Source organism: Marmota monax, unplaced genomic scaffold (genome assembly GCF_021218885.2).
Source record: "Marmota monax isolate L192 unplaced genomic scaffold, Marmota_monax_Labrador192_F-V1.1 WCK01_AAM20220418_F8-fsc00002, whole genome shotgun sequence".
Taxonomy (NCBI): Eukaryota; Metazoa; Chordata; class Mammalia; order Rodentia; family Sciuridae; genus Marmota; species Marmota monax.
Window position 1 is genome coordinate 42,570,433 of NW_026693571.1, and position 23,758 is coordinate 42,594,190.

General features: G+C 45.1%; 2 protein-coding genes across 5 annotated transcripts in view; one reads left to right on the forward strand and one right to left on the reverse strand.

Annotated features, from left to right (window-relative positions):
* Positions 1–10,286, forward strand: part of Nr3c2 (nuclear receptor subfamily 3 group C member 2) — a 322,521-nt gene extending 312,235 nt beyond the window's left edge. For both annotated transcript variants that reach the window (XM_058583936.1, XM_046458919.2), the window contains exon 9: positions 7,589–10,286. In XM_058583936.1, coding sequence (XP_058439919.1) covers positions 7,589–7,744 — 156 coding nt within the window. In that variant the 3' untranslated portion in view covers positions 7,745–10,286. The remainder of the gene's footprint in view (positions 1–7,588) is intronic.
* Positions 10,287–16,535: 6,249 nt separating this feature from the next.
* Positions 16,536–23,758, reverse strand: part of Arhgap10 (Rho GTPase activating protein 10) — a 298,879-nt gene continuing 291,656 nt past the window's right edge. For all 3 annotated transcript variants that reach the window (XM_046459111.2, XM_058583937.1, XM_058583938.1), the window contains exon 23: positions 16,536–17,287. In XM_046459111.2, the coding sequence (XP_046315067.1) occupies positions 17,199–17,287 (89 nt within the window). In that variant the 3' untranslated portion in view covers positions 16,536–17,198. The remainder of the gene's footprint in view (positions 17,288–23,758) is intronic.

Genomic DNA, 23,758 nt, shown 5'->3' on the forward strand with positions numbered 1-23,758 from the left:
TAGGTTTGAGGCCCCTGCATTCTGTTTTCCAGAATATCTATAGTAATTCACATTCCCAGCAACAATGTATGAGTTCCCTTTTCTCCACATCCTTGTTAGCATTTTGTTTTTGGGTTTTTTTTTTGGGGGGGGGGGGTTATAATAACCATTCTAACTGATGTAAGATGGCTTTTTTTTTTTTTGTAGTTTTTATTTGTATTTCCCTGGTCGCTAATGACTGAGCATTTTTTCATATATTTTTTGGCCATTTTCATTTTTCCTTTTCAGTAATATCTATTCAGATCATTTGCCCATTTTTAAACAGGACTACTTGTTTTTCTGTGGTTACATTTTTTAAAAATTTCTATGTATTCTAGATATTAACCCCCAAGTGAATAGTTGGAAAATATTTTTTTTTTTTACCATTCAGTAGTTTGTCTCTTCACTCTATTGATTTTCTCTGCTGAGCACAAAGCGGCTTCTTGTTTCCTGTGCTCTTGGCAGTCCTATCCAGAAAATCATTGCCTCGTCCCATGTTGTGAAGTGCCTCTGTTTTCTTCTAGTATATTAGGAGTTTTAGGTCTTATATTCATGACCCATTGACTTGTACAGGGTGAGAGGGAACAAGTTTCAGTCTTCTACATGTAGATAGTTTTCCCAGGACTGTGCATTGAAGAGACTGTCCTTTCTCCAAAGTGTATTTTTGATGCCTTTGTTTAGATTAGTTACATGTGGGATCTCTGTGCGTCTGTTTTCATGCCTATAGCATGGCGCTTGGGGTTCTATCACTCTTTAGTATATCTTGAAATCAGATTATCATGAGGCCTCCAGCTCAGTTCTCTTTGCTTAAGAGTGCATTGGCCATTTGGACTATTTTGTGCTTATATATGAATTTCAGGATTTTTTTTTCTAGTTTTGCTCAGAATGCCACTGGTGATTTAATGTAGATTGCTTTGGGTAATATGAGCCTTTTAACAATTATTTGGTTATTCTACTTTTGTATATGTCTTCTTCAGATTCTTTCCTCAATGTTTTGTAATTTTCATTACACAGCTCTTCCACTTCTTTGGTTAAATGTATCCCTAGGTGTTTTTTTGTTTTGTGTTGTAATTACTATGAATGGGAATGTTTTCATAATCTCTTAGCAAAATTGTTGTCTGTGTATAGAAAAGCTACTCATTTTTGTATGTTGATTTTTGTATCCCATTTATCAGTTCTAATAGTCTTTGGTAGGGTTTTAGGATTTTCTATATAAGGAACCACACCATCTGCAAGCAGTGACAATTTGACTTCCTCTTTCCCTCTACACTATAAAGAGTGGTAAGACTGGCCATGCTCTTCTTGTCCCTGATCTTAGAGGAAATTCTGCCAGCCTTTCCCCATTCAATATGTTGTTGGCTGTGGGTTTGTCACATAGTCTTTATCGTGTTGAGGTACCTAGATTGTTGGAGGGTTTTTATGAAGCAGTGCTAAATTTTATCAAATGCATTTTCCGCATCTGTTGAGATCCTATTCTACTGTTGTGTTATATTTGTTGATTTCCACATGTTGAACCATCCTTGCATCCCTGTGATGAAACCAAATACATTGTGGTGAATGATCTTTCTCGTGTGCTGTTCAATTTGATTTGCTAGTACTGGGTTGAGAAGTTTTGCATCTGTGCTCATCAGGGTTTGGGTGTACAATTTTGGTTGTATCCTTGTCTAGTTTTGGTATCGGGATACTGCTGACCTCAGAGAATGAGTTTGCAAGTTTCAATTCTATGGAATAGGTTGAGAATAACTGGCATTAGTTCTTTAAAAGTTTGGTCAGATTCAGCAGTGAAGCCATGTGGTCCTGAGCTCTTCTTTGCTGTACTACTAATTCAATCTCCTTATTTGATATTGTTCTATTTTTATGTCTTCATGGTTCAATTTTGATAAGTCATATTTGTCTAGAAGTTGGTTCATTTTTTTCTAGGTTTTCTAATTTGTTAGTCTACAGTTTTTCCATAATAAAAAATGTGATTTCAGTTTTTTAAAATTTGTTAAGACTAGTTTTGTGGTCTCCTTTCTGGTGCATTCTACAGAAAGTTCCATGCACTGATGAAAAGAATATGATTCTGTAGCTATTAGGATGTTCTGTAAATACTTATTAATTTAATCTACAATATAGTTTAACTCTGATTGTGTTGGTTTTTGTTGATGGGGGCAGTGGTGGTCTGTATGATAAGAATGCCATGCTGAAATCTCCCACTAATATACTGGGGTCTACTAATGTTTATAAAATTGTATGCTCAGACATTAGGCACATATTTGTTTGATGGTATCCCAGGAGTCTTGAATTTTTTTCCCTGAATAGGATACATCAAAAGACCTGACTTCAAGTTCAGATATTCTTCCTTTTCACTTAATAGTCTATTGTTGACGCTTTCAACTCTTTTTTATTTCCAAGATTTTGATTGATTCCTTTATTTTTGTTGTTTGATGAATTTTTTCTTTTTAATTATGCATGACAGTAGCACACATGGAGGTTGTCTTATTCTAAATTAGGATCCCAGTCTTGTGGTTGTACATGACATGGAGATTCACTGTGGCATATTTACATGTGTAAGTAGTGGAGTGAATCTGATTTAACTTTCCTCTCTTTCCTATTCCTATCACCTCCCTGCCCTTTAATCCCCTTTGTCTAATCCACAGAACTTCTGCCCTTCCCCCCTTTTGTTTTGGGGGATTGACTTACTTCACTTGAGATCCATCTCCATCCATTTACTGGCAGATGTCATAAAGTCACTATTTTGTTATGGCTGAGAATAGTTCATTGTGTATATACCACGTTATCTTTATCTATTGATCTGTTGAAGGGCACCTAAGTTGGTTCCATAGTTTTAGCTATTATGAATTGAGCTGCTATAAACATTGATGTGCTGCATTGCTGTAGTATGCTGATTTTAATCCCTTCTGGTATAGACAGAGTAGTGGAATAACTGGGTTAAATGGTGGTTCCATTCCAAGTTTTCTGAGGAATCTCCATACTGCTTTCCATTAAGGTTGTACCAATTTGTAATCCCACCAGCAATGTCTGAGTGTACTCCTTTTCCCCCACATCCTCAGTTAACATTGTTACTTGTACTCTTGATTGTTGCCATTGTGACTGAAGTGAGATGAAATCTCAGTGTAATTTTAATTTGCATTTCTCTAATTGCTAGAAATGTTCAACATTTCTATGAAGTGTTTGTTCAGTTCCTTTGCCCATTTATTGGTTGGGGTTGTGTGATTTTTGAGTTCTTTATATATCCTGGAGATTAAAGCTCTATGAGGTGTAGGTGGCAAAGATTTTTTTTTCCCCATTCTTTAGGGAATTTTTTCCCTAAAGAATTGTTTCTAATTGTTTCTTTGACGTGTTTAGTTTGATACCATTCTAGTTTTGGGGGTGGAGGGGTACCAGGGATTGAGTTCAGGAGCACTTGACCACTGAGCCACATCCCTCTTTTGTATTTTATTTAGAGACAGGGTCTCACTGAGTTGCTTAGCACCTCAGTATTGCTGAGGCTGGCTTTGAACCAGCGATCTTCCTGCCTCAGCCTCCTGAGCTACTGGGATTACAGGCATGCGCCACTGATCCTAGCTATCGTCCCATTTGTTCTTGATTTTTCTTCTTGTGCTTTAGGAGTCTTATTGAGGAAGTCGGTTCCTAAACCAACATGATGGCGTATTGGGCCTACATCATCTTCTAGTATGTGCAGGTCTCTGGTGTAACACCTAGGTCTTTGATCTGCTTCATGTTGTTTTGTGCAGGGTGAGAGAAAGGTGTTCAATTTCATTCTGCTACATCTGGATTTCCAGTTTTTCCAGCACCATTTTTTTTGAAGAGACTATCTTTTCTCCAATGTGTGCTTCTGGCACCTTTGTCAAGTATGAGAGAACTGTATTTGTCTCTGTGTCTTCTGTTTTGTTGCTAATTATCATGCTTTTTTTTGTTACTATGGCTCCATAGTAAAATTGAAGGCCTGGTATTGTGATGCCTCACTAAGTATTGCTTTGGCTCTTCTGGGCCTCTTATTTTTCCAAATAAATTTCATGATTGCTTTTTCTATTTCTATGATGAATGTCATTAAAATTTTAATAGGAATTGCATTAAATCTATATGTGCTTTTGGCAGTATGGCCATTTTGACTGTATTAATTTTGCCTATCCCAAGAACAAGGGAGATCTTTCCATGTTCTAAGGTCTTTTTCAATTTCTTTCTTTAGTGTTCTATAGTTTTCATTGTAGAGGTCTTTCACTTCTTTTGTTAGATTGATTCCCAGGTATTTTTTTGAGGCAATTATGAATGGGATGGTTATTCCTAATTTCTCTTATAGCTGATTCATCATTGGGGTATAGGAACACAGTTGATTTATGGATATTAATTGTACATCCTGCTACTTTGCTGAATTTGTTTGAGTTGTAGAAGTTTTCTGGTATTTTTTTTTGGGGGGGGTCTTCTAAATATAGAATCATGTCATCAGCAAATAGAGGTAGTTTAATTTCTTTTGTTTGTTTGCTCTGGTTAGAGTTTCAAGGACTATGTTGAATAAATAGTCAAAGAGGGCATCCCTATTTTGTTTTTACAATATTGAGGTATGTTCCTACTATCCCTAGTTTTTCTAGTGTTTTGAACATGAATGGATATTGTGTTTGGTTCCTTTTCAATATCTTTACTGAATTTCTTATTCATATGCTGCTAATTTATCTTATTCTCTTGGATTTCACTGAGCTTTTTAATAATCACTCTTTTAAATCCACTGTTAGGTATTTCCTCTGTATTTCTTTGGAATCTGTTGTTAGGGGTGTTATGTTCTTTTGAAAGTGTCATTACTCCTTTTTTTTTCCCCCTTCATATTTCTTGTGTTGTTTGCACATCCAGCGGACTACATAGCTCTGTCACTTTGGCATCCTCCTGAAACCATGTCCTTGGGTGTCAGTTTGTTACGGAATGTTGGCTTTGATTCCAGCTGCGCACCATAATATAGTCACTCGGTTTTGGGGGTTGTGATTAATGATACAGTACATTCCTGGGACCTTTGGATACCCACTGTCTCTGTGGGTGACACAACAGTGGGGACGCTAGCACTTCAAGCAGGTGTGGTATAGTCAGCAGTGGCTGTCGGGTGCTATGCGGCTACCTGTACAATGGCAGTGATGGGGGTCTCCTCAGGTACTGTTGCTGCTATCGGGGGCCTCTGGTGGCCCTAGCTGTGTGCAGGGTCCTGGAGACTTGTCTTCACCAGTCAGGGGTGAGGCCCAGGGAGCAGCAGTGGCGGGAATCCACAGGACACTGTTTCACTCTCACCCAGACCTGACAGCAGTGTGCAGTAACACACGGCCTCTGCGACGGCGCCCAGCCAGGATACTACAGCCACAACCTCTCCCCCTCTGACATTTTTGGCTGTAGAGCTTCCCCTGGAGCAGAACCTTGGCCAGGGCTGGGCAAAGTCATCCTCTTCCCAATTGTGGAAGGGCAGGGTGATAGCTAGAGTCGAGGAATAGCTCGAGGGCACCCCAGTTCTCCTTTGTCAGCAGGGCAACAGCAGGAACCCTGGGGTGACTCCTTGCTCGGTCAGTAACCAGCACCTGAGCACAGCAGGAAGGACAGCAGGACCCACAGGAGCACCTACCTTTAGTCCCGGCTCTGGCCTGAGCCCACAGGTGCCTGGGCATACTGTGCCAGGCGTCCAGTCTTCTGGTTCTTGAGGGCAGCAGCCTGTGTGTCACAACACTGCCCCCTGCAGTGCAGGGCACCTGGCAGGCTGGGGTCACAGTCATGCTGCTGGGCCAGGTTCTCAAATCAGCGCCCTCTGAGCCAGCGCAGTGGAAGGTCTGTGGGGCTCTCTCACCCCAGACCAGTCCAAATTCATATGATGGCTGCGAGATGCTTTCCCAAACAAGGGTTATAATGCTGATTTCTGGTTACTTGTCTTGCTTTGTTGTGGTGGTACACACACCAGCCACCTTGCCAATGGGGGCGGGGGGAGTCCTTTACAGCCATGGAGGGACTCGGTGAACTTGATCCTAAATGCTGCAGTAAGTTTGCAGGATTCTGCGGCTGGCTGACGGAATATCACACCCCATAGCAGGATATCTGACAGTGGAGGCACCACAGTGGGAGAGCCATACCCAGGGAAGTTTAGCTTCGATAGCCACTGGCCTTCCACATACAAAATATAAGAAACACTTCCCCATTCTACTGAAGGGAGACCTGAGGACCAAGTCCTGTGAAGACGACCCAGAGCAGGCTTTGCAAACTGTGTCCCAGAGAAATGTCATTTGATGGTTAAGGGTGGAGAGGTTTTGCTCCATGCTGGGGGAGGTTCAGAGCCATTCATCTGGGCCCTTCAGTCCTCTGAACAATTCTGAGGCTTAAGTACTGTCAGTATCCCCACCTTACAGACAAGGAAACTGAGGCATGAATGTGGTGTGAACATGGTGGTGTGTCCAGAGGACAGTGGCTCTGCTGTTTCCGAGCCACATTCCATGGGGGCAGGACACTCACTGAATCTAAGGGAAACGACTTTGCAGGAAGAACACAGCCACAAACAGACGGACCATTTTTTTTTTCCCTGGATGAGATTTTTCTTGACTTGTGTTTAAGGTCTTGACTGTCTTATTCAACCTTGGTAGTTAAAAGTTGAGGGGAAATATAGATGCAGTTTCACCAGAATCTGCTTCAAGACTGGAGTCATTTTATGCAGGCGATGTAAATATCATCTGCTGTGATACAGCAGGAACGAACCAAAAGCCATTTGTCTCACAATGGTGCGTTTTAGCTTCCCATTACTGTGACAAATACATGAAGATAATTGTAAAGAAAAAGGGTTGTTTTGGAGGTTTCAGTCCATGATCAATCAGCAGGTCCCTTGGCTTTAGGGCTGTGGTGAGGCAGCACATCATGGAAGGGGGGCTAGGGATAGGGTGGGTCTGGTCCCACTTTCTCCTTCAAAAGCAGACCCCCAACTATTTCCCAATAGCACCACCATGGGGGGAGCAAGCCTTAACACAAGAGCCTCTGGGGGTTCGCTAATCTTATCTATGGCTTTTAACTTACAGACTTGGGAGTGGCTCGGGTCCAGGAAAGGTTAAACCAGTTCTTGAATCAGAGCAGAGAAAATGAGGTGGAGGGACAGGCCCCAGTGGGATGCTTTCAACCTCTGGAAATCAGCCTGAACTTACAGAGTGGCTGAGGAGCCTCAGCGCTGAAGCTGGGGGAAGTACTGGCTTCTCCGTGGGCCGCCTGGCGCTGGGGACACCACCCCAATGAAGCATTGTCCTGCTTCTCACCCTCTTGCCATTTATGGGCCCTAAGCATCCAGAGACTCAGAAATGAGGCTCTGATGAGAGTTGTTCAGTGACCCAGGCACCACTGCCTCTGATAGTCAGTGCACGACCATCACATACCTGATCTGAGCTCATTCCACATGAAAGGCACACTACACCACAGGTGACAGGAGCACCTCCGATCACACGACTTGGCTGAGCTGTGGCCTGGTTTCCCAGCTGGCTGCTCTCTCTCTGTTCACGGGGGCGGTCACTCACAGGAGGTCCAGGGGAGGTGGGATGAGATGCTCCCTCACGCTCCTTGTCTGTTGCAGCTGGTGAGCGACCTGCTGGAGTTTTGCTTCTACACCTTCCGCGAGTCCCAGGCCTTGAAAGTGGAGTTCCCCGCCATGCTGGTGGAGATCATCAGCGACCAGCTGCCAAAGGTGGAGTCCGGCAACGCCAAGCCCCTTTACTTTCACAGGAAGTGACGAAGACGTCTTACCAGAAGAACTTTGCCTTAAGTTTCCCCATGTTATTCCATACCTGCGAAGGACCCACGAGATCATATTTTTAACATGTGATGGTTGATTCACTCGTTAGGCAGTTTCTCAAGCTTAAACTCATGTCCAGGGGTTGGAGCCGGGAAAGCCATTGGACCTGGGTTTGGCCAGACCTGAGCAGGCTAAAGGATTCTTCCCTCTCCGCTCCCCGATGCTTAGAAACACGTTCCTGTTCCTCTGGATGAAAAGCCATATCTAGTCAATAACTCTGATTTTGATATTTTAACAGATGGAAGTTTTAACTATGCCATGTAGTTTCTGGTATCGTTCGCTTGTTTTAAAAGGGTTCAAGGACTAACGAACTTTTTAAAGCTTACCCTTGGTTTGCACATAAAACGTATAGTCAATATGGGGCATTAATATTCTTTTTGTTATTTAAAAAAAACACACAAAAAGAAAAAACATATACAGATTCCTGTTGTGTAATAACAAAACACATGGCGTGGAACAGGCCTGCTCTGGGCGCGTTCTTCTCCATCACCGGATACACACTCTTAGTGTCCATTTATTATTTAATTAGGATGGATAAGATGTTAAAACAAATGCCTTGGTTTCGATTTCTAGTATCTATTGTGTTGGCTTTACAGATAATTTTTTGCAGTCTTTTGCTGTGCTGTACATTACTGTATGTATAAATTGTGAAGGACCTGAAAATAAGGTGTAAGGAACTTTTGTAAATGACACACATAGAAAAAAAACAACAAAAAAAAAACTTTAATGGTGAATAGGATGAATGGGAAAGTATTTTTGAAAGAATTCTATTTTGCTGGAGACTATTTAAGTACTATCTTTGTCTAAACAAGGTAAAAATTTTTTTTGTAAAGTGAAATGTTATGCATGCATAATGAACCGTTTACAGTGTATTTAAGAAAGGGAAAGCTGTGCCTTTTTAGCTTCATATCTCATTTACCATTTTACAGTCTCTGTTGTAAATAACCTCACTTAAACCTCTTGGGTTGTCTCTAAGCCTTTCTACTTTTTCTGTACTTTTTGTTCTGTTCTTGGTCTCCCGCTTGTGGTGTTGGAGAGACTTGAGCACGTTTTTCCGGTTTCTGCTTCATCCTCCTTCCATCGGGGGACAACACACCGCGGTGTCTGCAGCTCCTTGCAGGTGTCATTTGACAGCACCCATGGGACAGAAGGTCCTGGGAGTGCTTCATCTTTGCAAAAGCTGCCTCTTTCCCCCTTTTCCACAAGCAGCAGAATCAGCTCTCGGAGGGGGAGACTGGAAACTTGGCTCAGAGAGCACAATCCTCCCATTTCAGAAAATCCAATTTTCTCCTTTAGGGAGAAAAAAAAAAGTCATGCACTCTACGTCTGTCAAAGATCAGATAGTCACCTCTGATCCTGGAAAGGGTTCTGCACTCCTGCAACTGGTCATGGGAACACGTAGATCGTGGCAGAATGTACTGGGACGAGGTGTCTTGGCAAGGGTCATTTCAGAATGGCGTGGAGACGGGGAGATCATTAGAGGGTTTTTAGATTTTTTTTAAAGGTAGGTTTTAAAAATAAATTTTATACATAAACAAACAGTTTTGGAGAAAAACACTACAGATCATATAAGCAAGACAGTGGCACTAAAATTTTTAATTCATTAATCTGTTTGGCACTGATGCAATTTATGGCTTTTCTCTTGCCCCAGATCGCAAACGTAGATCTTTGGGGAAATGATATGATTGCACTAAATACTTTGAATAGAGGCCAAATTAATCTTTTAAAAGTGGTGATGAGCATCATCAGGTACTCGGTGAAATCGTTATTTTCCAAAACCTAAAAGCTGTAGCTCAAGTCCAAGGCCAAGAGAAGGCAGCGTCGGATCAACACTTCTCCAGGGTTCACCATGCAGGCAACATTACCTTGTGTCTTTCCAAAGACACCTGCCTTATGCAAGGGGAAACCTGTGAAAGCTGCACTCAGAGGGAGGAGTTTTTCTTACATAATTTGCAATTTCAAGAATTTAATTTATAGGCAGATCTTTAAATAAAGCCAACTTACATGCACAGCAATATGAAAGCCACACTCTGAAGGTGATAAAAACATAGCATGCAGACTGGGCGATCCAGGAAAAGAAATGGCTTACAAAAGCAGCTTCAAGTTCAGACTTCAAGAATTTGAGCTTAACCAGGTTTGGGATGAAGACGGTCTGCATCAGCTTTTTGTATTAACAAAGTTACTGGCTCTTTGTGTGTCTCTGGGTAACTTTGCTTGATGAAACAGCAAAGCCATATTCTAAATTCACTGTTGAATGCCTGTCCCAGTCCAAATTGTCTGTCTGCTCTTATTTTTGTACCATATTGCTCTTAAAAATCTTGATTTGGTACAATTCATAATTCACCAAAACTTCTTCATATAATTATAAAAAAACACTAAATTAGTTTAAAATGAAGCAATTTATATCTTTATGCAAAAACATATGTCTGTCTTTGCAAAGGACTGTAAGCAGATTACAATAAATCCTTTACTTTAATCACCTGTTGTTTTGGAAACGGTTCATTTGAATGTCTGTAGGGACACCTGGACGCCGGGCCTTTCCAGATCTTGATTAGATGCACTTCCGCCTAGAGCCAAGATGGAATAACAGGGGTTTTGTCCAACATTAGAAAGAGCCCTATGTTGGCCCATACGTAAATTCTCTTCTGAGACTGGATATCTTCTTACTGCCAATATGTGGTTCAGCTAAAATACCCTGTAACTGTTTAATATCTGCTACCTTGGAGCTGTGCAAACACTCTATATTGCATTATCTCATTTATCTTCACAACCACAGAATAACCTGTTCAAGATGCAGATTATGAGACTCACGGGAGTGGATGCCCCGTCTGTCTTGGAGTGGTCTCATTCTAACCCGGTACCCTGGGCTGAAGAGAGATCTGCTTCCCCCAGCCACCATACTTCCCACACTCCTTATGGGCTCCTCGACCTTGATTCCACTCCTTAAAAAAGATCACCAAAAGAGCAGTACTGATTACCAGCTCATTTTAAATGGAAAACAGCTATTTACCACAAGATAAACTCAAGTACATTTTTAATGTGTCCTTTCACTGGAAATTGTCGAAATAACTTGCTTTCAGAGAGAGAACACCACTTGATAAACAAATTCAACTCTGCTTTAATGCAGTGGACATAATTCTGGTTCATACAGTATAGCCACTGACCACAGCATAGGAAGAGAGGCACAAAAACACTGTTTATAAAACATCTATAAGTGAAGGCAATTTTATATTTGAAATCTTAAGAAATTGGATCTACTCAGAGCAGTGCCTTTCCCAAGGATTCCCGCCCGAACTTGAACTAAAGCCATGTTGGCTGTGAGCCTGTTGAGTGACCCCCTCCCCATGTACACCCTTGGTTAGGGTGGATGGGCTTTCTGAATTACCTTGCCTTATTCTTGGATCAAGGGTGCCTTTATTTCATACTAGGCATTTCTAAAAGCATTTTCAGGCCCAAAGAATTTAGCTCCACGTTTAGGAATCATTAGCTAAGAACTGCCTCTGCCCCAGAGGCGGCCAACTACTGTAGGTCAGAGCAGAAAAACCATAGGTATTCATATATGATGGGTTTGCTTCTGTATGTTGAACGCCCCCCCCCCCCAAATAGAAAACACTGTCCCTTTATAATAAAAGTCTGTGCTGACATACTTTTTGATAAACTGTACACATGTATACATATTGAAATGACTTGATTACAAGTCTCTGGCACTTTAATTTTAAGCCATTCACAATTGGGAGTGCAGCACTTCTCTTGGAAATAAAACTGGCTTCTCAAACAGTGTTGGGTGAGAGAAGATGAAGAGCTGAACTCAACATTCAGCACAGGGCATTCACCACCATGAAGCAAAGAAGTTCGGGGCAGAGCAGCAGGCAGTTAGCTACTGCTGCTTAACAAACCACTCCACTAGATAGTTGCCTAAATCACCCACCACTTATTTCTCTCGAGTCTCTGAGTCCGCCTGGGGGAGGGGCGGGTTTTCAGATCTCTGCCGGGCTCAGCTGTGTTGGGCTTGTCCATATATTTATGGTCAGCCTGCTGCTGTCTGGCCTCTGATGGTTTTGCTCCGTGTAGCCTCTCATCCTCCGGCAGGGTTCTAAGACAGATGGTGGCTTTTTGAAGGTTCTGACTGCATCAACTTTACTCTTGATCCTCTGGTCAAAAGAGCAAGTTACAAGGTAAAGCCCATAGTCAGCATGGAGAGCCCCAGGATCCAGGGAAGGATGAAAGATTGGGATCGTTAAATCAACCTACCACTAGCAGTCACTCAGCTATTTTTTGCGGGACATGTGTTGCTAAGACTGGTTTCCAAGTGTCCCCTGGTTTAGATCTGGAGATCTTCCATGCCCCAGGCCAGCCTGACCCAGCTGGGGCAGATCATGCTTCTCTCATTCCACTGTTGCTAACTCTCCACAGAAGAAATCCAGATACCCACCCAAGGCACCACGCTGTCTAGATGCATCCTGTGTCTATTCACTGCCCCGAGTTCAAAGCTCAGGTCTCTTTTTGAGGAATCATCAAATAATCAGGGGGAACTTCTAACAGAAAGTTTTCCCCCACGTGTTCCTCTAACCAGTAGACTAAGATACTTTTAACCAGACATTAAAGCATTGGGAGAATGTGCTGGGCTGCCCAAATGGGGTAGCAATAAATCATTGCCCAGGCCAGTGGAGGAGAAAGTGATGACACCTGACAAGACATTTGCAGGGCAAGGAGCAGGAAAGCTGAGGACACTCTCCTGGAATAACGTCTTCAGAGAGGAGAGAGAGAAGGAAGCTGGGTGACTGAAGAAGACCTGAGATACCACTGAAACCATCTGGTCAAAGAAGGAATAGCCAGACTGACTTTGAGAGACTTGGAAAAAAAACGATGAGGAAATGCCCAATGCTGAAATGAATGGGGAAAAGGACAAGCCCAAGATTATAGAGACAGAGTACCCTTAGGAAGGAGAGAGAAGTTCAACAATGTGGGGCAAAGAACAAGAGTCACTGGAGAAGCAACACTAGAAGGAAGCAGAGGTATCTGTGTTAACTCTCCATTGCTATGACAAAATACCCGAGACATCAACAGTTGAAGATGAAAGGTTGTTTTGGCTCATGGTTTCAGTCCACAGTCAGTTGGCCCCATTGCAAGGCAGAACATCACGTTGGAGCAAAACTGCTCACCTCAGTGGCCAGGAAACAGAGACATGCAAAATTGGCCAGGATCCCAATAACCTAACCTCCTTTCATTAGGCTCTACCTCTTGAATATTCCACTACCAAATACCAGTAGCATGTCAGACTGGAACCCAGCCTTTAGCCTATGGGCCTTTAGGAAACATCCCAGGTCCAAACTATAGCAGTGGCTAAGATATGAGAAAGGATGTGTTCTGTGTGACTAACCCACCATCACAGGGCCCTTCCGGCCCAACCTCTGCCATCCTTCCTGCCATGCACTCTTCAAGCACATCTTGTTCTCTAATTGTCACAGCACCCCAAGACATTGGTGGGACACTCTCCATTTCACAGAAGGAAACTGAAGCATAAAGAGGCTGAGTAGCTTGGCCAAGGCCACCAGGTACCCAAGAGTGGAAACAGGATGTCACAGTAGACTGTTTTAACTCAAGTCGTGTACCGTACCCCTGTGTTAGCTTCCTGGGGCTGTTGGACCAAAGTGCTACAAACTGGGGCTTAAGCTACAGAAATGCACCTTTTCGCAGCTCTGGAGGCCAGAAGTCCGAGATTAAGGTGTCAGCAAGGTTGCTTCCTTCCGAGTCTCTAAAGAAAGGAACTATTCCAGGTTCTCCTCTCTGACACACAGATGGCCATCTGTTCTCTTTCTTCACCTTATCTTTCTTCTATGTCTGTCTGTCCTAGTGTCCAAATTTCTCCTTGTTATAAAAATGCCAGTCATACCAGATTCAGGCCCAACCCGGCTGTGCTCTGTTTCACTGCTGACCTCTGGATGTCCTATTTCCAAATGAAGTCACATTCAAATGTAGGGGGGCTGGGGCTTCAACATATGAACAGGGTGGGCACACTGCATAATGGTCATTGTCCTCTACCGTCCCAAGACGATATGGTGCAGCAGGATGGGCGTTTAATTAGCTTACTGACCCCAAGCAAGCACTTCACTCCATTTTCTCATCTATAAAAAGGGTGACCTTCTGGCTCTCAGTCACTGTAAAGAGAGGAGGAGTGAAAATCCATGACTGCAAGACCGCTCCCCCCACCCCCCCACCCCACCCCCCGCATGGCCATCCCTACTGACTCTGAAAACTCTGCTGCTGCTACAAAGGAACGAGGGGGGCTGCAGCTCCCACAGGCTCTTTGACTGTTTTCACCTGGCACCCCCTTCACGTGCAGGGACCCCCCAGGAAGGCCTTCTGGGTGATTGCAGCAGTGGCAGGCCCTGCAGCCCCCTGCAAACAGGAAACAAAATCTTTTGTTTTCTTTCTTTTGCCCAAACTACCCTCTTGCCCCTCTGCACACAGGCTGGTCCAAGCAGTGACAACTGGTGCTGCTGGCGCTGAGGGCATAGGACCGAGGGCCAGAGCCCTGAGCAGGGTGGGGCTCTCACAACAGGCGGGGGCCCCCCTTCCTGCAGAGGTTCAGGGAATCAGCCACACCCATCTAGCAAAACACACTCCACTCCTCTTCTGGAGAAATGAAGATGATCCACCAGTGTAAGTAAACACCCCAGTCCTTTACTAAGTATATTTTGGGTCATGCCCAGGGGAAAGCTCTCTGCCCAGTGGCCTTGGCAAGCGCGGCCACACTGTGCTCATGGGTCACATTCTCACAGGGAAACACCCTTGGTTCCTTTCTGGCACTACTTTGTTCTCCCCAATCAGCACAGGACAAGTCTGCAGCTCCTAGGGCTGTGGGGACCTTCACAGCCACACTGCCCTGAAGTCCTGTCACACTGGCATCCTCTGCAACAGAGGGTCCTCACAAAAGGATGCAAGTCACAGTCATACAGTCATGAAAAAGGGACCAGAGGTCCCCCTCAGCCAAGCTCGTACTACATACTGGACACACTACTTCTGTTTGGGCATTTCACCTCCAAAGGTCACAGGAAGTCCAAAGTCAGTGGTAGCTGGTGGCTTCCTTACCCAGTGGTGGTAAAGTACTTCAGAGGTGTACCCGGCTGTGAACAATGGAAATCCTTCCAGAAGAAGCAAATATATCAAGTCCTCTGCAGCACCATGTGCATCCCCCAAGGGCTGCACCGACCAGGGATGATGCCAGGAGTCCCTCCCAGAGCCGAGCTCACTGCACCTGCCTGCGGGTGTGCCCCTCCTACAGCGGCTTTGGCAAAGCAGTACACACCAGGAACCTCCTCATGGGAGTCTAGTTTCCCTTCTATACCCCTAAGCCACAGCAGGGGCAGGAAACAGCAGCCCTAAGGTTCTCCACCTCACCTCCAGGCACAGCTGGTCCAGGCACAGGCCTCAGGGCGGCTGCTGGAGGAAGGTCCTGGGATCTTCAGCAGTCTCAATACTTTCCAGAAGGCCTGTGATTTTGTATTTTAAATTCCAGTGCATTGAAATTGTCCTTACTTTTACTGACAACATAGGTGCTTTTCAACAAGCACATTTTTCCCCATGTACATATGATTTCTATCTTAGTTGACTTGCTGTTACTGTAACAAAATACCAGAGATAATCAATTATAAGAAGAAAGGACTTACTTAGGCTCACAGTTTTAGAGGTTTCAATCCATGACCAACTGACCCCGTTGCTTTGGGCGTGTAGTAAGGCAGCACATATGGCAGGGATGTGGGGCAGAGCAAGCTCTTCACCTCATGGCCAGGATACAAAATAGAAGAGACTGGGGTCCCACAATCCCCCTCAAGCACACTCCGTCAATGACCTAAAACCTCCCCCTAGCCACCCACCACAGGTTCTACCGCGTTCCAATAGAACCCACAGGCTGGGGACCAAACCTCTGACACAGACCTTCGGAGAATCTCCAATCTACAGCAACTCCAAACTCGATGCCCTTTACATGGTCCAAGTGAAGCGACTTTGAAGCTGTTAACCAGGGAAACAGCAAGCTCTCGAGTCACTTTATCTGAGGAAGAGGCAACAGATACATCCTTCTTTTGATAAATTCTTCAGAAATCTTAACAGGCCCAGAATCTCCCATGAGGAAGAGACAAGTTGCCCCTACCCCCACCCCCCAACCACCAGCAGCCTCTGGCCCAGGACTGGCTTCAGAATCCTGAGACCATGAAAACTGAGCTCCATGCTCCCTGAGAGCCGAGGCTGAGCCTGTGCCCAGAACTGGAAGCTGAGGGGGAATGAGGCAGCATCGCCAGGTCAGGGTCAAGGCTACTCCGGAAATGGTCTGGTCTTCCTTGAAGCCCAGCTTAATCCTGATGGAGAGAACAATGCTGAGGCCCGGAGGACGGGGAGCAGGTCGGGCGGCGTGGGAGAGACTTACCCAGCATGGATGCAGCTGATGGACCAACTTCCCCTCCTCCTGCCAGCCTCTGGGGAAAAGTCCTGTGCAGATGCTGGAGGGGGCCCCTCAGATTTCACACATCAGAGCAGACCCCTTCACCACCCATGGCCCCTAGGAATGTGCCCTGCTACGAACAGTCAGGGATCCCATCAAACTGACTGACTTGATTCTACAAGTCAGTTTGCGCTGGCATCAGAGGGAGGCAATTTTTTCGTCCAACATCATGAATCATTACAGAGGGAATGAACTGCATGATCTCTTCCCCACATTAGGCCAGACCAGTCAAATAGTAAATTACATTTTATTTCATTTACAGAGAGAAGTTGGGGCCAAAAGGTGACATTGTACAAACAGCACACAGGTGAGGAGCACCAGGAAAAGCCGGTTATAAATACGCCCATGTGCCCGGTGGAGGTGGGGTGAGCGCAGAGGCCCAGCGTGGTGGTCCAGGAAGGAGCTGGCTCCGAGAGGGCGTCTCCCTGCTCCTGTCTAGGTCGAGACAATTCTCTTGCACCGCAGCAGCCCCCTCCCCACCGTGGCCACCAGGGCCCAGCACACGCCCCACAGACCCAGCACAGTGAGGAAGGAGAGTTCCCTTTAAGATCTCAGCAGCAGGAGTGCAGGAGGAGAGATCCTTCCCGGGTCTGGTGGCGTGTTCCTAGAGGGGGCGGCCGGGGGCAGACAGCAGCCCTCCCTCTCGTTCAGTGGGCTGGATAATTAAAAATCCCAGTCAGGATGCTGGCCAAATGAATTGTCCTGTTCATCCTGATTTCTTCTGATCCACAAATCTACACAGTCCCGTGCAGTGAGTTCTGGAACCTTCCCTGGCCCTGGAGTGCCGACGGTGATCTGCAATTCCCAGTGAGGATGTGGGTGTCGCTCCCAGCAGGTGCTCAGGTGCCAGGTGCTCAGGTGCGGGGCAGTGGGGCCCTCCAGGGCCAGGAGCTACAGCAGCTTGACGTAATTCTGTGGAATCAGCCCCCTCTTGCCATCCAGAGTCCCTTCCAGCCAGCCAGGTTCCCTTGAAGCTTGTACTAAAAAGGAAGAGAAAGCACTTACCAACGTGCTGTGTTTGCTGGGTCTCACAGACTCGACCAGGGAGGGGTCCATGGAGAATGGGGGTCCCCTTCCAGAATATCTAGTCACAAATCTCCACAAGGGTTCCAGATGGGCTCTGCCATCCTGGATTGGCCACCACAACCTAACCCACCTACCTTAGGATAATAGGTCTAAGTGGTCCCCCAGCCCCTTCCAACCACCATGTGAAAGCTTCTCGGGGAACTTCCTACCTTACAGGGTGCAGCACAGCATTCCCCTGCTTAATGTTAAAGCCAGGCTTCTTATTGATCTGGTGCACAGGGTCTCGCCCCCCTTCTCTAGCAGCCCCTCACATTCCACCAGCCCATCATGCATGTCGACCGATTGTCCAGAGAAATCCCAACTCAGACTCCAGGTCTTTGCACACACAGTTTCTTCTTCCTGGAATGCCCTTCCCCCACTTCTCCACCAGGTGATCCTCTCTTTAGAGACCTGGGTGGCTCCTCCACGGTGGAGTCCACCTCCAACCTTCTCAGCATTGACATGCCTTACACGCATTGTCCAGGCACTGGTCTAACTTCTGTGCTGGATGGGGAGGTCCAGAGAGCAGGCCTGGGCCTTACACATCTGGGCACAGTGCGTGACACACTGCAAGTGTCCATAAATACCCATGATGGACACATAAGGGAATGACCACAGGCTGGACAGCAAAGGGCACAGGGTCAAGGCCCTCATCAGCAGAGTTTGGAAATCAAATACTGAGACATTTCTAGCCCCCAGCTGTGGCCCCCAACCATGGCCAGGAGCAGAAGAGGCATCATGGGCCTACAGAGGGGACTGGCTCACCCCAAAGACCAACTCAGGAGCCAGATCTGAAATGAGCTTCTGATCCCAACACGAGAACCATTTTATATCAAAAACCAAGTGCCACACACACAAGCACAACACACATCTCCTGGATAATACCAACCCTTGCTGCAGACAACCTCCTCCTTCCTTATTATTTATTGGAATGCTGATTGCAATTCAGCAAAATGAATTCACTGTTCACTAATATATAGCAACTTCCAGTTTGGAAGACCTGATAAAATTCTAGGGTCCTTTGCAGTGAAGTAGCCATTCAGTCCCCCTCCCTTGGAAGAGACGTGTGATTCCAGCTGTCTGCATTAAACTGGCCTTGTTTTTTCCTTACAGTCACCATACCTATGGCTTCAAGGCCTGTATGATACATATAGACCTCCTGAATGCTCTTCTCCCCCTGCCCAAGCCTGGACAGTACCTCGGGAGTCCACTTCAGCATTCCCTCCTGCTGGGACATCGCCAGGGCTCCAGACCAGATCAGAGACCCCAGCCATCTACCCTCCACATTCAGTGTGCATGAAAGAGCCGTGAACCCCTCCTACTTCAGGCCACAACACAAGAGCATACAATGTATACATAACACAGCATGAGAATTCACAAGCACAGCACCTAGCACAGTGTCAGACACATAATCGTTTGTATATATATAAAAAAAAAGAATCAACACATGACAGAGATGTGCTCTCAAGGTGATGTGGAACCTTCCTCTTGACCTGGATGACCTTCACCCTAACACTGTTTCTCAAAGGCTTCTCACCAAATGCTCAAGCTGGCCAAGCCACCAGGGTGCAGTCACCATCAAGGAAAAGGACTTGGATCCTATGCAGAAGTGTTGTCAGAGATGTGACCACGTGGCCCCAGAGTGGAAAGGGGCTCAGAGCTTCAGTGAGAGGCCTGGAAGAAACTGCAGACCAGCACGTGATGGCGAGTACCACTGGGGAATGGCTAACCCCCAGGAGTTGATACAAACCAACCTGCGGGTGCGTGTTTCTCCTCCTGAGTGCGCATGTCACACACACGCACGCACAGAAACTAGGCTCTAATAAAGGACAAGCTGAACGGAAGGGAAAGGCGATTCCCACAACGTGGGGAAAGAGGTGCTTGAATGGAAACCAGGGGCAACTGGGAACTCCGCCCCAGGACAGACCAGAGACCAGTGCACACCCTCATTCACTTCTTCCCAGCCTTCACCTCCCTAGAAGGTAAAAACCAGTAGCAAAACAAATGTCACCTAGGGAGGGGACCAAGGGGACATCCTGTAATACCCAAGAGCCTAAACGTGGCCAAGCCCAGATCATAGGTGGGGTGGAATGGGATGGAAAAGGCTGAACACCTGACACAAGGCGGCTTAGAGGCTGCAGGCGAAGACTGAGAACGTCTCCCTCCCTCTCTGGAAGCACTGAACCCCAAATACCCACCCCAGGCTCTTCTCTATACTTAGTTTACCAAACAGCTTCTGCCAGCAGCAATGCAGTGGTTGATTTTGTCAACTTGGCTAGGCAGCAGCATCCAGATAGTCGGTCAAACATCATTCTAGGTATTTCTGACTCCTGAATGGTTGCAGGACCCTGGATAATTAACCCATTCTCTCAGAGCCTCCACATTAATCCCTCCGTGTTCAGGTAAATGATAGCTCATTAGAAAAAACTTGGGTTCTCTCATTTAGCATAATAACCTATACATGTGACAAATGTTTAAATCATTGAATTTTCATCATAGTGTGATAAACACCAAATTAGAAACTGCACCATGCCCACAGGGAGGCTTGTGGTAGCTAAGCCCACAGTTAAAATAGTTCTATCACATGCCCTATTCCAAATAATATACTATTTATTTTGCTTATTTATTTGTTTAACCAGAATCACATTTTACACCATATTTTACTGAATGATCACATTAACATATATTCACAAGCATTCCTAATCTTGTAAGAAAACCAGTTTAGTAATAAATGATTAAGTAATATCAGCACAATTTTTTCAATAAAAGCTTCACCTCACTTTTTTTTTTTAAAAAAAGAAACAATTAGCATAAATTGAACATTACTACCCTAGGTGCACATATAACTACCTGACCGTTGTGATTCTCCATCATATACAATCAGAATAAGAAGTTATGCTCCATTTCTGTATGTGTCAAAGTGCATTCTACTGTCACGTATGACTAATTATAAAAAATTTAAAAAGACAATTAGTATAAAATCTGTAATGTTTATGTGATGGAATATGGTATTATCATCTGGTACTTAAGATCTTTCAAGATTCTCCCTGTTAGGAAGATATCTAGAAATAAAATTGCTGGGTCGTGGGGTCTATACATGATCCACTTTCCAAGATAATGCCAAACAGCTTCTTAAGGATTATTCTATTTGAGACCTTTAAAGTGTAATCACCAGCAGATTTTAATGATTACTCTAGCCTACACCTGCTGCTCCCCAAGCAATGAAGACATCTTGTCTACATGTGAAAGCCAGCAAAGCCTGGGATCCACAGGAAACCAGCTTGCTGCTGAGCGTGGACCAGCTCCTGGTGATCCTGTGCCCAGCTAGGACTCTGGTCCTGCTGGGAAGCCCTGGGGAAGCAACCACTTCCCATCAGATTAGAGAGTCTGATGGTTGCAGGGCCACCAGCAAAATAAACTTTGGGGGTTCCCCAGGTCCAGAGAAAAAGGAAAGGCCCCTGGGGCAGTCAGAGGAACATCAGCTGCCCTGAGACCTTACAAACAGAGCCCTCCTGGTGGGTTATGGAAGTGCAGATACAAATCTTCAGCAAAGAATTTGAACTTAGAACTGGCCCAAGCGGAAGAGCAAGGCATGGTTATAGAGCTACATAATTACTAAAAGATCCCTTTCCACACTCTGGTTTAGGATTTCTCACTGTTGTAAATATTCCAAACCATATAAGTACAGGCACTGCAGCCCAGGGGTCACTCTGACCTGGGTTTTGTTTTCACCAAAGGCCACTAAATGTCATAAGCTGGATTTCTTTGTTGCCTGAAGGAGTACAAAAGGGAATGCACTGCAGGAGCATGTATCCTCTGAATACTGGCGGTTCCTACTGGGTAAGTGACAAAGGAAAAAGGTCTTGGATATTTTGGGAACACTTAAGTGTTGTTGGTCTGAAGAAAGGGACTGTTCCTGGAGACATTCCAGTGGTCCAAGATGTGAACAGTGGCCACTTTGAGCACTGGCATCTCCACAGAAGTTGTGGTCATAAGATGCACCCCTCAGTCTTGCTGTGCTGGTCAGAAGGGAAGACCCCGCAGCCACTGGAGGAAGGACTCCACCAGATGTGTTCTGAGCAAGCACATGTTTTTAGCTGGCTGCGAGGTCAACTGCGCACAGAATAGGAAGGTATAAACACACAACTTCCTGTGCCCTTTAAGAACCATCCCCAGGGAACAGCAAGTTTCATTGTGCCACTATGAATACCTCCCATTAAGATTCTCTGCACCACTATAAAAGAATCAAAGAGGAACCCGCAAGATGCACTGCTTATGGAAAAAAACGAGACGCTCACATATTTGGGCGTGGAGAAGGCATCAACAAGGCATTTTTGGAGTAGAGAACCTTGGGGGAGGGATTGAGGAACCACTGACACACCCTGGGTGCCTCAGGCAAATCTAGCCAGAGCTGGACACCACCACTCCAGGCACCAAATCTGAGGGAGACCTGACTTGGCTGAGAACGTGGCCATATCCAGGGCACTTCACTGTGTGCTCAGTGGGGCATCCTGGTCAGCAGCATGTCCCTCAAACATCTGTATCACCCAAAGCCCCACCTTCTGGGAACCCAAATGCTCTCCTGATATAACAGCCATCAGGAAGACATCTGTGGAGACCAGATGAAGAATTTGATGCACAGAACACTTAAGGAAACTGTCCAGGGTCACAGAGAACGAGCAAAAGCTGAGGGCTGATCTTAGACAAAACAGCTGCAGTTTATAATGTACTTTTTCCTTTAAAAACATGCTGAGGGGCCTGGGGTTGTAGCTCAGTGGTAGAGCGCCTGCCTCACATGTGTGAGGCTCTGAGTTCGATCCTCAGCACCACATCGAAATAAATAAACAAAATTAAAGTATTTTAAAAAGACATGCTGAGAATCTGGTAGGTATGTGTGCATTTATGTTTGCATAGACACATAGACTCTTCTTTTAGGAAGTTTTGCAAGTCACTGAGGACCTTTAGAGCTAGAGAATCCAAATCTCCTAATCTGTCAGCCTTTCCACTTCCCTGTGTGCTAGCAGACCTAAATCTGGTTTAGTCATGAGACCCTCATTTACATGGCTTTGGCCCCAGAGGGTATGTCTTATGCCCAGGGAGATTCTCACTGGTCTAAGTCAATCCTGGTGATACGTTTAAAGTGAGCATTTGACACAGTTCTGACTACTGAGATGTGAGGGAAGGTAAAGTAGGAAGAAAATTCTGGGAAAAGTTTTCTCATTCTTTAAAAAAAAAAACAAAAGAACGTAAGAATGAAACACTCTCGTCAGCTAGAATTGAGAGGGCCACAATGCCTAGAACTGCGGCAGCCACCTTGCTTCTACCAGGAAAACCAGTCCAAGGCCCACATCCACAAGTTAACAACATTTTAATGGAGAGTTGGAAATACTTTGGTCTTTGATGACTTCTTCCAGAATATGAATTAATCAACCCTGAAGCACTCTGCTTCCAGACTTATGATCCTAAAAGCTAATACATTTGTATGACTGATTAGTCAGTTGCATCGATTATTTTTACTTGCAGCCTAAGGCATCGTTGTAAGACACACATTCAACCAAGGAAACTATATCACAAACAGTACTGTACAAGGGATTTCAGAGAACCCTAACTGGATCCAAACACATAAAGCAAAAATACTTCACCATTTCTTGAATGGGTGAATTTCAATACTATCATCTCAGCTTTCCCATCTGCCATCTACTATGCCAATGTGTGACAGGCCTAGAACAGGGCATCTGTGTGGCCACACTCTCCTGGCAAAACTTTATGCATGCATGGTAGGGTGATGAGAAATGATCTTGCTTCTAACCCAAGAATAAAATTTTTCCATAAATTATAACCCTGTTGTACAGGGGGTGTTGGTGTTCTGATGCTATCAGAGTCTCTGGCTCTCAGGAGCACGTACAAACACATATAGAAATCTATTCTAAATGAGGCAACATCCTTTCTAAAAAAATAATTGCCAGAAAATGCTGCATTACTGACGACACACCACCATAGGCACTGCGTGGATATATTGCAGAGACTCCAAACATGCTGGCTAATCAGCCCTTCCATTCCAAACATCCAAGGTTCACCCAGCTTCCCCTGAATTCTTCTGGGGAGCTCCACCCACACACAACATCACTGTTTCCACAGCAACCAATGAATTTCATAATGAGCGGGACTAGAGAGGGTAGAAATCAGGAGCCAGGGCAAAAATACACTGAACCATAAGAGAAATTTCTAAAATATTAAACCAAGTATAGCTGCAAAATGCTTGTGTGAAAATATTAAACCCTCAAAAAGCTACACCCTTGTTCCAACATGCAAAGCCAATACCCATATCTAGAGATTCACATAGTGTTCAAGTTGGCAAAAACGTGAAGTGCGAGATGGTGAGGGGA